We start from the raw sequence: 13,555 nt of genomic DNA, 5'->3' as shown, positions 1-13,555 counted from the left end.
ATGATTTCTTTGTTGTCTTCTGTTGCAGGCACAAGAACAGGTGGGCTTAGGTACCTGTTTAAACATGAATACAACGTATGCAGAAGTTTTGGCAGGAGTGTAATAATCCTATCATGGGAGCAGATTTTCTCATTGCTAAGGGTACAGTACAGGAAAAACAGATTTTACCTCCAGTGCTGGACATAGCCCCTGTAGTTGAAGAATTTGAGCTACAGAGGCTATTGAGGAACCTCAAAGAGTAGCATGCTTATTCTGACATAATGTTTCATGGACGATATCCACTTTGTCAGATTCATGGAGTGAGCCTCAGATGGGCAGATTTATAGTGGTGCTGTGGGGGTTGAAGGAGAAGTAAACTCTGCTGCCAGAAGGAACTGAAATGCAAAAAGTACAGTTAGTGATGATTAACAGTTGTGATTTAAAAACATGTTGTAGGGGACTAACACTGACATCATTGCAAGTGGGAGCTGATTAGTGTATGTCGCATGCTTTTTAAAAAAATCTTGCCCTTGTTCATGTAGAGGAAGTTGAAGATAAAGTGAAGGTTTTATATCTAATCAACAGAAGATGCACAGAATAACAACACCACAAAACTCAGTGGAATGTTGAACAATTCAGGCTTAAACATCTTGAGTCCCCAAATGAGTTCTTTCTTACGTTTTGAAGCAATAAAATAGAATATTTCAAGGATAGTTCATGCTTTAATTCACAGCTTTATGTACAATTCTCCAGACCCATTTAATTGATATCATACAACTGATACCTTTTTCTAAAGCCATTCTTTCACCTTTACTCATATTTACAGTTTGTTAATAACATTAATGGATACAAGGCTAAAAATAATTAACCCCACCCCCCAATGTCTACAATATTTTATGTAATGGACAATGTCATCATTTACTGAAAGATCATGGAAAGTAACAAAACCAATAAATAAGGATTACTTTATATCTCAGTAGTCATTCTTATTATTAGGTAATCATAAATAAATGCACATAGTACAATTTACAAATCCCAATGTCTCTGTGGGTGTCAAGACTTTGACAGCTCAGAAAAGAAAAAGGCTGCTTGTGAATTTTTTTTGGCAGTAGCAACAGCAGTCCCACCTCTTCAGGGATTGCTTTGAAATGGAATAAAGATGCTTGTCTATTGAGGAGGGGGATGATCTTGATACAGGAAGCACTGCTTTCATTCTAAATGGCCTGTGTAGGCATGTGGCCATATTCATGATAAGATCCTTATTGTCCAGCACTGATATTCCCATGAAGAAAGCACAATTTTAAAAAACATGCCAAACCAGCAGCAGAACAGGAAATGAAGTGGCAACAAACATTCCTCAAAAAGTATTTTGTTCAGAAAACACCGTTACAGTTCTCCAAAGCCTTCTTGCCCTGAAAAAAATGGCAAACATTTGGCACAGCCTTATTTTGCAGTTTGTTTTCTCTTAGTTAAGTAATGACTTGGAATTAATTGCATTTGTGAATCCATTAGGTACTTTACTGTTCTGGCTGCTTTGTTAGAGGGGGTTCTAATTTTCGGGAAAGAGCAGTTAAGATCTGGTTGAATTTCTCATATCTTTCACTTTGGTTGACCTGTGCTCCTTTGCTGCCCCAGAGCAGTCTCATTTGGAATTCCGTTTTGAAGATCTCATTCATCTCATCATCTGGTTGAAAATCTGATGAAGGAAACAGTAAATTTACAATTGCTGCTATGAAAAAGCCTTTTCATCATGAAAGACAACTGTCAGCAATAGTCTAAAATGGCACTGGACTCGACCGTCCACTGCAGCAGGGCCAATGCCAAAACTTGATAATTCCTCTGTGAAGAGTGGTTATGTAAGAAATACAGCTATGTAAAGGATGTTTGGTCTCACCTAATTCCACCATCAGTTGCAGCCACTGTTGTCCTTTCAGTATGTGTGTTTTTATTTATTTATTAAATTTTCATGCCATCTAATAGCTGAAGCTCTTTTGATGGCTTACAATAATTCAAAACAACATAAAATATAAAATTTAAATGGTTAAAACAACAATATAGCAAAAACTAGTTAAGAACTAGCAGCAGCACAAACATTTAAAATCCAGTACCAGATTTAAAATAAGACTGAAATTAAAATTCCTGAGATAGTAAGATCTTCTTCTAGGGAGTCAAGGGGATCATGGTCCCATACAGCAACATCCCGAAAGATGCTCCTCACACAAGACCATAATCACTTTGAGAATGCAGTCTGGAGTGGATAGCCAGAGCTTCCTCCCTGAACCCCAAGGGGCCAAGATGGATAGATATTCATAGATGGGTCCCTGGTCTACAAAGAAAAGGCAGGCATGCCCCTTATTGTACGCTGTGAAGGCTTCAGCAAGCCCTCTGATAATACAGAGAGTTTCAGCGATGGAGCAGTATAGAAATGAAAATGAGGAGGAGGAGAGCAGAAGCAGAAGAGAAAGATGAATAGGGCCGGCCTGACCCAAGCTGGCAGCAAAGGTGCATCTCCTGTATACATTCATCCTTCGGCATCCCTATGCAAAGCAAAGCCCCCCAAAAGTGTCCCTGTTAATTAGGACAGGATTCTCCTCCCCAGTGCTTGCCTTCTGTGTAATCAAGAGCAAAATAACCCTTACAGCTGGGTGCTTTTGCCTCTTACCTGATAGTATCCTTTCTGCATTTGTGGAGTACAGGCTGGCATTTTGTGCGATCAAACGGGCAGTTCCCAAATGTTTCAGCATGATTTCACAGCTTTGGTCTGTGTTCTCCCAAACATCCATCCCATCAAACACAACAGCCTGGCGTTCCAGCAGGGTAATCAGAGGCATCAGCAAGGGCACAGTGACAACGTTTTGTGGAATGCATGTAGTCTCTGAAAACGGGGAAACAAAAAGAGCTTATGTTTTGCACCTTTACTGCTTTACTGGGCCAGGCTAGTGGAACAAGTCTCCCTTACACAACGTGCAGGATTTTGGTGAGAGTTTGCTTGGCTATCCCATACAGTGACACTACCATCAATTGGTAAGGGGGAATTGGGAGCTGGCATCACTAAAATTCCTTGGCTTGGTTCCATTTCGTTTTCATAAGCATGGCTTATGCCCTTCTTTTGGCAAGTGGGAAAAAATGAACTTGCTATAAGGTCTTCTACAAACCTGCAACTCTTCCATACCTTAATTTGCCCAGGTTTTTCAACAGAATGGGGAAATTAGGATGGTCCTACAATGGGAATGATTCACTACTCCTGCAAAATGGCTCCACCTATGGTCCTTTTCTTTAAACGTGCGCATGTGTGCGCAAATGTGTCCATATCCCTCACCACAGAGGAATGCCCTCTCCCTTCTGCACAGTCCACGGACCATGAGCCAGGCAGGATGTGGTTAAGCCTAATGGATTCTGCTTACTGCTATCACAGAAGCAGGCTTGACTTGCTTCCGTACTCTCCATTAAGGAAATTAAGATTGAAGACTCAGTTAGGGTCCCTTGCCGATGATGAAAAGTGTGGCACAGCTGTCTGCCCGTGCACTCACCTCGTCCTTCATGTAAGGCTTTGCTGAATGGCTTCAGCTGCTTCTCATACAGAATGGCTGTCTGTGTGTAGCAGTGCCTCAGAGTGGTCCATGTTTGCTCCAGTCTTGCAACCTGAGGAGGAGGAACGGCTAAGCTATTAAGCATTCCTACCCCACAAAGAGCTACAGGATTATCTCACAGGACATGGTGCAACTCAGGATCTCTCATATGAAGTTGGGTGCTGTGGTTCCCTAGGAAAGCAAGACATTCGCACCACACTGGGCGTCTCCGCTAGAGAGGGAAGGACTGTTGTCCTTTGCCTTCCCACTGCTTTTGCAGGTGGGCAGTTGGTAGCCCCAAAGAGCAGCAGCAGTTATGTGTGAAAAGTTTGCCATTGGACAGCCTTCCCCAACTTGCTGTTCCCCAGATCTGTAGGAATACAATTTGCATGACAGCAATTGTAGTTCCAACATCTGGAAGGAAACTGGGAGAGGTATGACAAACAAATAGTCAATGCACTATTCATTACAGCCAGTTCCAAAGAAAGAGGCCTGCAAACAGGCTGGAGACTGAGCTACATCTTTCACAGGAATGAGAGAGAATCTGCCTTCAGAGCCTTCCACCATTCCACTCCATTCCAACAACAACTGTTGTAAGCCGCCCCGAGGCTTCGGCGAATGGGGCGGCATAAAAATGTTTTATTTAATTAATTAATTAATTAATAAACCGCCAAGGGAATGGTGCGAAAGGAGATCTTTGCTCATGAAAACTAAGCAAGGATGTGCTTCTGGTATTCTCTACCATCTGCTCTTTTCCTCCCTCCCAAGAGGACAAGGGGAATCACTTGATGAGAACTTCTACTCAGTTGAATAAGCTAGGCAGGGAAGTGTTCCATGTCCTGGACTTGGAACGCCAAAGCTTGTGTTTTAGGGTGGAAGCCATTCCTGCATGAATCCTGTCTCCTGTCTCACTCTCCTTGATCTGAAACATCTATGAGCTATTTTGATCACACTCAGGCTCATTTTAGGACTAAAGAAAGGGCCTTCTCTGGTGTGGCACCCCACCAGTGGAATGCTATTCCCAGAGAGACTCGCCTAATGCCAAGTCCTTTTGCCTTATGATAAAGGTCTTTTTATTCATTCTGACTTTTTAAAGTTGCTATATGGTAACATCATGTACTTTTGGATTGGCTCTGTTGCCTTAAGTACCATTTATTGATGTACTTTCAGTGTGTGTGTTTCAGTATTTATTGTACACTATCCTGTAAATGACATCCCAATTGAATGGTTGGTGCACCTAATGTTGTGTGTGTTTATGAATGAAATATTATAAAGTTATTCGCCCTTTTCAAACAGGTCCATTTTAATTTATGTATAGGCAGTCCCCAAGTAGAGGGGGCATGAGCAAGTCCTACCTGCAAATGAACTGCCATAAAGCCTATTAATGTTTTAATTACTGTGGAAATAGTCATCACCACAGAGAGAAAGGAAGCAAGAGGTGAGAGAGGGAAGGCCTCCAAAGCGTGCCTTCCTGCCCTGCCCATCGAGAGGGAAACCTCTCCAGCATGTCCTTGCTGCAAAGTTCCTCTTTAGGAGGTGGGTAGAGATATTCATGGTTTTTTCACTTTCACAGGAGTTCTGTGCCTTAATCCTACAAATACAGAGGGTCAACTAAACATGATCTGACTCACATACAAATTCAACTTAAAGACACATTTATATTTTCTCAGGAACAGAACTCGTTTGTAACCTGGAGACTGCCTGTATTAATATACTGTTGGGCCTTTTTAGAACACAATGGATTACACGGAATCACATAATATATGGATTTCCTTTTACCTGAGGCATCTCAAGGGCTTTCATTATAGCGGAGAAGGCATACAAGTCCCCCATGGAGTCTTTGAGTTCTACGGCAACCTGGATTATCCTGTTTAGTGTTGCAACTCGCTCTTCTAAGTTTCCCGTGCAGCCAAGGAGATCCACGGCTATTCCTATTGCCATTGTATTGTGTCTGAAGGTGAAAGCAAATTGGAGACCATCAAGGACATGCTATCAACAGGGCCATGAGATGCCACACTCTGTATGGGACTAAATCTAAGTGAAGCATTTGGCAAAAGTGAAATGACATCACATTGTCGCCATTAGCAATTTGATAACAAGACTGCTGAAAACACACAATTTTCTTGTCTGCTGATATCACATTGTAAGGGCTAATTAAGGAAATCAACCCCACAAGAACATATAGCAATTGACCAAAGAATCAGCAAATTTACATACAAATCTGTAGAAAACAGTGCTCTTTCTTTGCCTTTAAATAATACACTTCTATCAGAGCAAGCATCTTCTCAGATGCACTTCTAAGATGGCAACCTGCCCCCCGAGGCACAGAAAGATCAAATGCAGGCCCACCATTATCTCCTTCCCTTTTCAGAATCCTATATACAACTCATACTTCCTAGGCCGCTCCAGGTCCTCCAGGACAGCTTCAGAAGGCACAGGGGTTGCAGCGGGAAAAAGGAATGTTGAGGATTGTCTCCCTGGCCCCCTTTGTCAAGCAGAACCCTGCTCAGTGCCCACTTAATCATACTTGAAGTCAGTGTAGCATAAGGGGCTTGCTTTGATTTCAGTGGGCCTAGTCCATGTATGACCAAACCAGGATCCAGTGTTCTGCACTAAAAAGTAGAGATCTGATCTGATTTAATTGGGAGCAGCTTTTAGTAAGAGGAAACTAAGTTAGAAAGAGGAAAGCAAGGTGGTGAAAAAGTAAATAGAACTGTGATCCAATATTGCTGTTGTAAAACATTCATATGCATCGGCTGCAAGTGTTCTTGCAGTGTTTTGGTAGCTCCTCTCCAGTGTCTCCACATGGTGGTCCTGGCTGCTTTGGACGCTACCAAGAATGTCCTAAAACCAAGATGAAGGCTGCCATGTGTGACAACCCCCTACACTTAAGACAAATCCCTTATATTTAGAAGGCTCACATGGGATCACTGACGTACAGGAGTTCAGCATTTCCGAGTAGGAAACAGCCTGTCATCAATCTTATTTGCAGAGTTTCCATCTTGGGACGGAAGAAGCAATTTAAGCAAGCCCCAAGCTGAGTGTGAGAAGAAACTTAGAGCAAATACTTGGGATACCCAATCACTGTTTTGACAATCCTCACCTCACTGCTGCCCACTCTTTAGAGGAGGAAGAAAGGAGAAGAGGAAATGGTCGTGCATGTGTCCAGGAATGGCAAGCCCACAAAAGAATCTCAGATCTGTTGGAAGGGCCTGGGAGCAGAGCTGCCAAGAACTGGTACAGCAATTTAAAGATATCTGTAACAATAGTCCAGGTCAGCTCATTGGTTGGCAAAAGCAAGAACAGCCGGTCAGACTTTTTCCTGCAACAGGACTCGGGAGCAGGAAACCATGACAACCACAAGGTTAACTAAAACCTCCAGAACTACTGCAGGCAGCCTTTTGGGGTGGGGGTGAGAGGGGAGTCCTAGTGGGTTTCAGCGCAGACAGTTATTACTCTGTAAGCCCCAGAGGAGGTTTTCAGGAAGCTGAGAATACATTTTGCTCTTAGATTGCTGGGATTATCTGTGTGAGACGCATGTGGAACATAAAGAGTTAGATTTTTTCAGGCCACAACACATTCTTTCAGGATTATTTGCTGCTTAACAAGGGTGTGTTATTCATTTATATATGTATTCATAAAATTCATATATTGCTCAATATAATAATGTCCCTGAGTGGTTTACATATTTATCTTCCATATTATTTAAGGACGGAATCATTCCCTCTCTATTTGGAAGTGATTCAACTCTTTAGTAAGTAGGAGCAGAATCAAAGTGCTTCTTGGCTTCTGCCAGAATTGCTTCCCAGCCACAGTTCCCAAGACTGCTTTAACCAGAGAAGTCTGGGACACACTCCACAAAAACATGACTGTTTACACAGGAATATAGGAAACTGGCTTGTTGCAACTGCTCTGTCCATCTTATGGTCTACTCTGACTGACAATACCTGCCCAGTGTCTTTGGAAAGCAATCTCTCTTCCTTACCAGTTACCCGATTCATTTAAGTGGGCATGATTGCTACTGAGCTGAAACCATCATTGTGTCCTTCCACTGAGCGCCGCTTTTTCTCAAAAGAATAACTCTTGTACCACCCAATCATAAACATCTTTCAAGGCTCTCTGATGTCCATGAAATTTGCATCCACATAAACATATTACAAACTGCAGCTTTGAAAGCAAATATATCCTAATACTCTCTTGGGCAGTTATTTCCAAAAGACTGTTCTGTAGCTCAGCTGCCCAAGAAAATTACCTCCCACTTATCCTTCCTGCTGTCATAGGTATAGTAGCCTTTTCCCTGGTAATGCACTCTATTAATAATCTATACAAACTGTGAATGCTTATTGTAAAAATAAATAGCGAGCGGAAGGCTGAATTGAATGAAATGGTTTTGCATGGGGACCTAAAATGAATCCCAGAGATTTGTTTGGCAGCCCTAATATGTTAAGTGAACTGTCTGAGGAGGGGAAAAAAGGGAAGGTAACTATAACAACGTTTACCTTTCAATTATGTCAAGGCGCAGTTGGTGTCCATATGGCAAGGTAATAAGTTCCAGGCCTGACTTCACTCCCATAATCCTCTTCATCTCTTCAGAGACCTCCAGTATCCTAGCAACCTGTCGAGTGCAAGCGCACACGCACACAATGAGCCAGGATGGAAACAGGACAGCCTCAACATTAACCAGCATTTATTTTTTATTTTTAATGTGGTCACCGCTTGGCATATCAAAAAAGCCCCCCGCCCATCATTCTGCAGGAGCAATTCCTACAACACAGGACAGCACTTCTCTGGAGACACATGTCAATGCTCTGGTCAAAATCTTCAGAGAGTCCAAATATCATTCTTCAGAAGCTTTCACCAGATCTTTTTACCAGCAGCTTTATGGTAGCATCCAATGTGGTTGCATCCAGTATGAGCCCTACTTTGAACAGGCCAGTTGAAATGAATGGGGATTTAAATCAGATTTGCATCGGATACAACCGCAGCTTTGCCTGGGGAATTCTATTTGGTTTACTTATTTTGCAGCATTTTTAGTCCCAGAGCAACCTTTTCAGGTCAATAATACTAGATTCCCAGCCTTCAGGCTTACACTCAAGAATAGGTGGGCACATTTCAGATTTAAAAAAAGAATCCTGAGATTCACCAGCTGGGGGCAAAAGACATAGAATTAAAGAATTCCAAAGCCAGGAAATACTTTAGAGTCCCAGCACTGAACTGAGCTCATTGTCCTTCTAAACAAATAGTCACCCCAAACCTTAGCTCAAAAAACAAAGAAAAAAATAAAAAGGAAAGAGCCACTTTGCTGCTGGGGTTGACCCAAGGAACTTGATCTGCTCCCAGCTCACAGGCCTCCTCACTTTCTTCCATTTCAAGAATATAATGTACAAAACGGAAGTGGAACCATTTTGTTACTGTTATTGTTAAACAACTGGGAATCAGAAATCCTTGCAGATCTACTGCAAATCAGCAAATTCAAATCTTATCTTCTGCCCGCAGCTGATTTAAAAGGCATGACACCAAAGGAAAAGTGATTGGGAAGAAGTAAAAGCAAACTCAAGAAAGTTCTTAACTACAAAGTTTGACAGGTGTTCTTTCTGCAAAGAGGTGCAGGGAAGGGGGTGGAATTGGTCCCTGTTCTTTCTGGGCAATATATTGTTATTGCAAAAAGTACAAGCTTCCCCTCCTTGTCAACTGGCAATCTGACACTTGCCTTCCCCGCATCTTCCCCAGCCTACAAAGCCTTAATACTTGTTTTACAAAGATGATACCAGTCAGTTTTCTTTCAAAGCATTTGCTGGGATGCAAAAAACTTTCTGAGACCATGGTTCCTTTCTTAAGGAAGCGTGAACCCTTTTCGATACAATGTTTAACGTTTTCCAAAAGCAGTAGCAGAACTGGGTATATATGCAACTAAAGGAGAGAACCCACTTAGTTCAAACTGCATTTTCATAATGTAAGGTAAAACTGTTCTAATTTATATAATTTAAATGAAATTTACAATTGAATTGGTTACTGTGAGATAAACATAACTCAGTAGAATTAAACGAGTTCCTAGCTTTCTATTTCCCACAATTTAGCTGCACCTTGGTGAAACTAGTATGTTGAAAAACTGTTGCTAACAAATCTTGCTCATTTGAGCACAACTGTTCGGGAGATCAATTGCTGCTAAATAATCCTAGGAAGCATTCCTAGGATATGAACTAATGCAGACTCGCTCAGCAAGGTGCCTCTAAGATGCAGTACATCGCCTGCATTCCAGTCTGTGTTGCCATTGGCTTCTAGAGGGTACCCAGGTGGAGAAAGCTGGTCTACCGGCACATAATGCAGCAAGCCAACAATGCGATGCAGCTGCCAAAAGAGCAAATGCTATTTTGAGATGCATAACAGAAGCATTACTTCCAAATCATGAGAAGTAGTAGTTCTTTTATACTCATCACTACTCAGACCTCATCTGGAATTGCGTGTCCAGTTCTGGGTACCAAGATTGAAGAAAGATGCAAGGCAAATTAGAAAGAGTCCAAAGGAGGGCATCAAAAATGATTCAGGGTTTGGAAACACTGCCCTATGGGGAGAGACTGAGAGAATTGGGCATGTTCAGCCTTGAGAAGAGTAGACTGAGGGGGGACATGGTATCACTCTGTAAGTACCTCAGAGACTGTTACAAAGAAGGGCAAGATCTCTTCTTGCTCATACTAGAGTGTAGGACATGGAATTATCAATTCAAGCTGCAACAACCCACACTCAGGCTAGACATCTTCCTCTCTGTCGGAGTAATACAACTGTGGAACCAGCTGCCCAGAGAGGTGGTGGGCTCTCCCACACTAGAGACATTCCAAAAGGAACTGGACAGCCATCTGAGTGGGATGGTGTAACATGGTGTCCTGCAACAGCAGGGGGTTGCACCCAATGGCCTTCTTTGCCCCCTTCAAACTGTACTATCCTATGATTCTAAGCTCACTGAAGCTAAATACTGGGCCAATGCTTGGAAGAGAGACCTCCATGAGTTTTGTGAAAACTGCCTTTGAATTTTGTGATGTACTGTGGCATGCAAGCATCACCACCAACCCACTGGAAGCTTGCCTGATTTAATAGAGTGATGGAGAGAAAGGAAAGCAGAGAAAACGTAAGCTCAGAAAGGCAGCATCCCATGGGCTTGTAAAGATCAAATGGAAAGGTTAATTATTCAGATGCAGAATATATCTGTTCAGGAACGCTTAGTATTCTCCAACAGAAATCCGCACAGCACATTGCGATCAGCTAAATACAGGGACAAAGAAAGGGGATGCTTCAGGAAGTGTCCTGCATGCAGTTGCTGAAGGAGTCCAGCAGGCTGCTCTTTCAGAGCAAGCAAATCCAATTCACCATGGCTGCATACAGAATTGTTTTTGATACCAACAGCTGTCTTGATTCAACTGTTCCTCCGCCCCCTCAAACCCTAAAAGAATCACCTCCTTTGAAAGGCATGGGTCAATCAATGGCTTCAAGGGCACTTTTGGGGCAACCTGGGCCCTCCTTTCTGGATTCTTGTAGCATTGCTCTCTTGCTCCTTTCATCATCTTGCCACATACTTTAACCCATGACACTAAACTGGACCCAGGCTTTTTTCCTCTGGCAGGAATTCTGGGTCAGATGCAGATTTGCCCCTCTGCAAAGGGATGGGTTCCTTCTGATCACAGAAGGAACTGAGATCCAGTGGGGACTCCCCACCAGAAGGAGGGGTGGCGGCGGCAATGTTTGCAAATTTGTGCGACCATATGGAGCTGCAGAAGAAAGGGGGAAATGTCAACAAGTTCACAGGGTGAATTCCGGATGCAGTCCGATACTGCATACAAATTGAATCTCACCCATTCACCCAACCAAGTCAGGAGGATGCAACTCCTCACGAGAGGGATGTGCTGGAAGATGCAGGTGCATCTAAAACCTTCCCTTCCAGCCTGCATATTACTCTGATTTGTACAAACATTGGAAGTCACCTATGCAGGTTTCATCTTCATGCAAACCACTTACAGTGCACTCCTATGCATGCTTATACAGAAAAAAACCCTAAAAGATCCAGTCACTTATTCATAGTGGGGAATGTTGAGAGTGGTAGGACTCTTTTCCTGTCTAAACACACACCGGATTACATTCTTAGAGATTTTTTTAAGATACAGTAAGTGAAATAAATAAATAAATAAATGTGTGAAGAAGCGGAAGAAGACAATGGCAATGAAGAATGGTGGTCCTTTGTGACATCCAGTGGCCTGGTCCCCATCCCCATCTCCCAAGGATTGCGTGCAAGAGCAGGCCTACGGCACCATTACATTCTTTATAGAGGAAAGGTAGCTGGTACATTTTACAATCTCCATCAACCATCCTTATGAGCTACAACAGCAGCCGTAGTTTACAGCATTATCTACATATCCGACATCAGCCTCATTAGGTACCCTCAGCCCCTCTGGGCTGCAGGCAGGTGGCACAATGCATCGCTGGTAACATAATCTTCCTTCCCTTAACAAGGGGCCCAAACAGGCTGTTTGGCTTAAGTGGTCTCATCCGGAGAGCCCTCCTGTGACCACAGTGAACATGATGTCAGGAAACAGGCCATTCCTTTAGTGCCTGGTTGAAACGGAACATAAATCTAGATAAAGCTCTCCGAGTGGAGTGCTCTTAAGTAATGAGGAAGAGTGCTAGAGAAAGGCTCTCTCGCTCCCAGAGCAATGGACCACAGCTGATGCCCACTTAATTTACACAGTCCTCAAAGAGGCTGTTGATTCTAACAAGCCGTAATAGCTTTGGGGGAAGTGTTGGAAGGGTGTCATTGAACTGATGTCAGCCGAAGCAGAGAGCCTGCTGCAGGGAGAGAATGCCATTTGACCCTTGGGAGGTGACTAAGAAGGGCTTCAGAGTGATTGGAACAGGAAATTGCCATGAAAGGGAAAATGGCTTTTAAGGCACGCAACCCCATTTTGCTTTTAAAGGCTGGCTTCACCAGCTTCTAACCATGAGATGAGACACACAAGATATCACAGCAGTTTGGAGTTGTCCAGCCTCCAATTTTGATCCAGCTAGTAAGCTGAGATTAAAAATGTATCCGCATAGTAGATGACTGGCTTGTGGGGTCCCCTGCAAAAGCAAGTTGATTGCTGTGGAAATAAACCTGATTCTGGAAATGTTAAACAACATCAGCACCAACAGCCACTCTCAGGATACGTTGCTGGGTATATCACAAGCAACTGCTGCAGTTCACCTTGATCAGGCCTTGATTCAGAGGAAGGCAGCCTAGTGCCCTCCAGATATTTCGGACTACAACCCCCATAATCCCTGACAGTGATGTTTTGGGACTTGCAGATGATGTACTTCAACACATCTGCTTGCTCTTGTTATCTGCTTTCCTCACTTATGCTTTAGGTACAAGGCAAAGTCTGTGCCTTATTGTTTTCTAAAAGGTATGAGTAAACGCCCAACAATATTTCTAGTGATGTCGCATTTATCAATTCATATCCTGTCTTTCTGCCTAAAAACTTGACACTAAAGGCAGGTAATAACAACATCTGAATTAAAAATGTCCTCATTAAAACACAGAATGAAAATGAACAGAAACACGGTGAAACACACTAATACGAAGAACACCAACCCCTGCAAAACCATCCTGCTTAAATTGCCAGTGTTTATGCACAAAAAATTCTCTGCCAGGAAAATCCAAACCTTTTATTGCCAAAAGAATCAATAGCTCCATATATTTCAAAGGCAGCTCTTCTATAGGGTGGAGTTCACATGCAAAGAATCACAGACCTGGGTACCTTGAGTCCATCTCGTTATGAATTCCCTTGCTATCAAATGCCATGGACCAAAAGCACCCAGTGCCTAAAGCCATCTGGTCTTTTACCAAAACTAATGAACAATCCATAAACCAAGAAGAAATATACCAAGAAGAATCTATACTTATATAGTACTGTCAAGCTCTTAACCCTGTCCTGAAATTGCAAGGTCCTGAGTATTTCCAGACGCTTTACCAGAAGCAGACC

At 42.8% G+C, this 13,555-nt stretch overlaps 1 protein-coding gene across 2 annotated transcripts in view; it reads right to left on the bottom strand.

The window, feature by feature from the left end:
- Positions 1-139: 139 nt before the first annotated feature.
- Positions 140-13,555, bottom strand: part of BCAR3 (BCAR3 adaptor protein, NSP family member) — a 140,666-nt gene continuing 127,250 nt past the window's right edge. For both annotated transcript variants that reach the window (XM_044432198.1, XM_044432197.1), the window contains exons 9-13: positions 8,048-8,163; positions 5,328-5,499; positions 3,510-3,621; positions 2,642-2,854; positions 140-1,675 (exon numbers count right to left, since the gene is read on the bottom strand). In XM_044432198.1, the coding sequence (XP_044288133.1) occupies positions 1,497-1,675; positions 2,642-2,854; positions 3,510-3,621; positions 5,328-5,499; positions 8,048-8,163 (792 nt within the window). In that variant the 3' untranslated portion in view covers positions 140-1,496. The remainder of the gene's footprint in view (positions 1,676-2,641; positions 2,855-3,509; positions 3,622-5,327; positions 5,500-8,047; positions 8,164-13,555) is intronic.

Source organism: Varanus komodoensis, unplaced genomic scaffold (genome assembly GCF_004798865.1).
Source record: "Varanus komodoensis strain SLA01 unplaced genomic scaffold, ASM479886v1 scaffold24, whole genome shotgun sequence".
Taxonomy (NCBI): domain Eukaryota; kingdom Metazoa; phylum Chordata; class Lepidosauria; order Squamata; family Varanidae; genus Varanus; species Varanus komodoensis.
The sequence above is the reverse complement of the archived record's forward strand: the minus strand, read 5'-3'. Positions and strand labels throughout refer to the sequence as shown.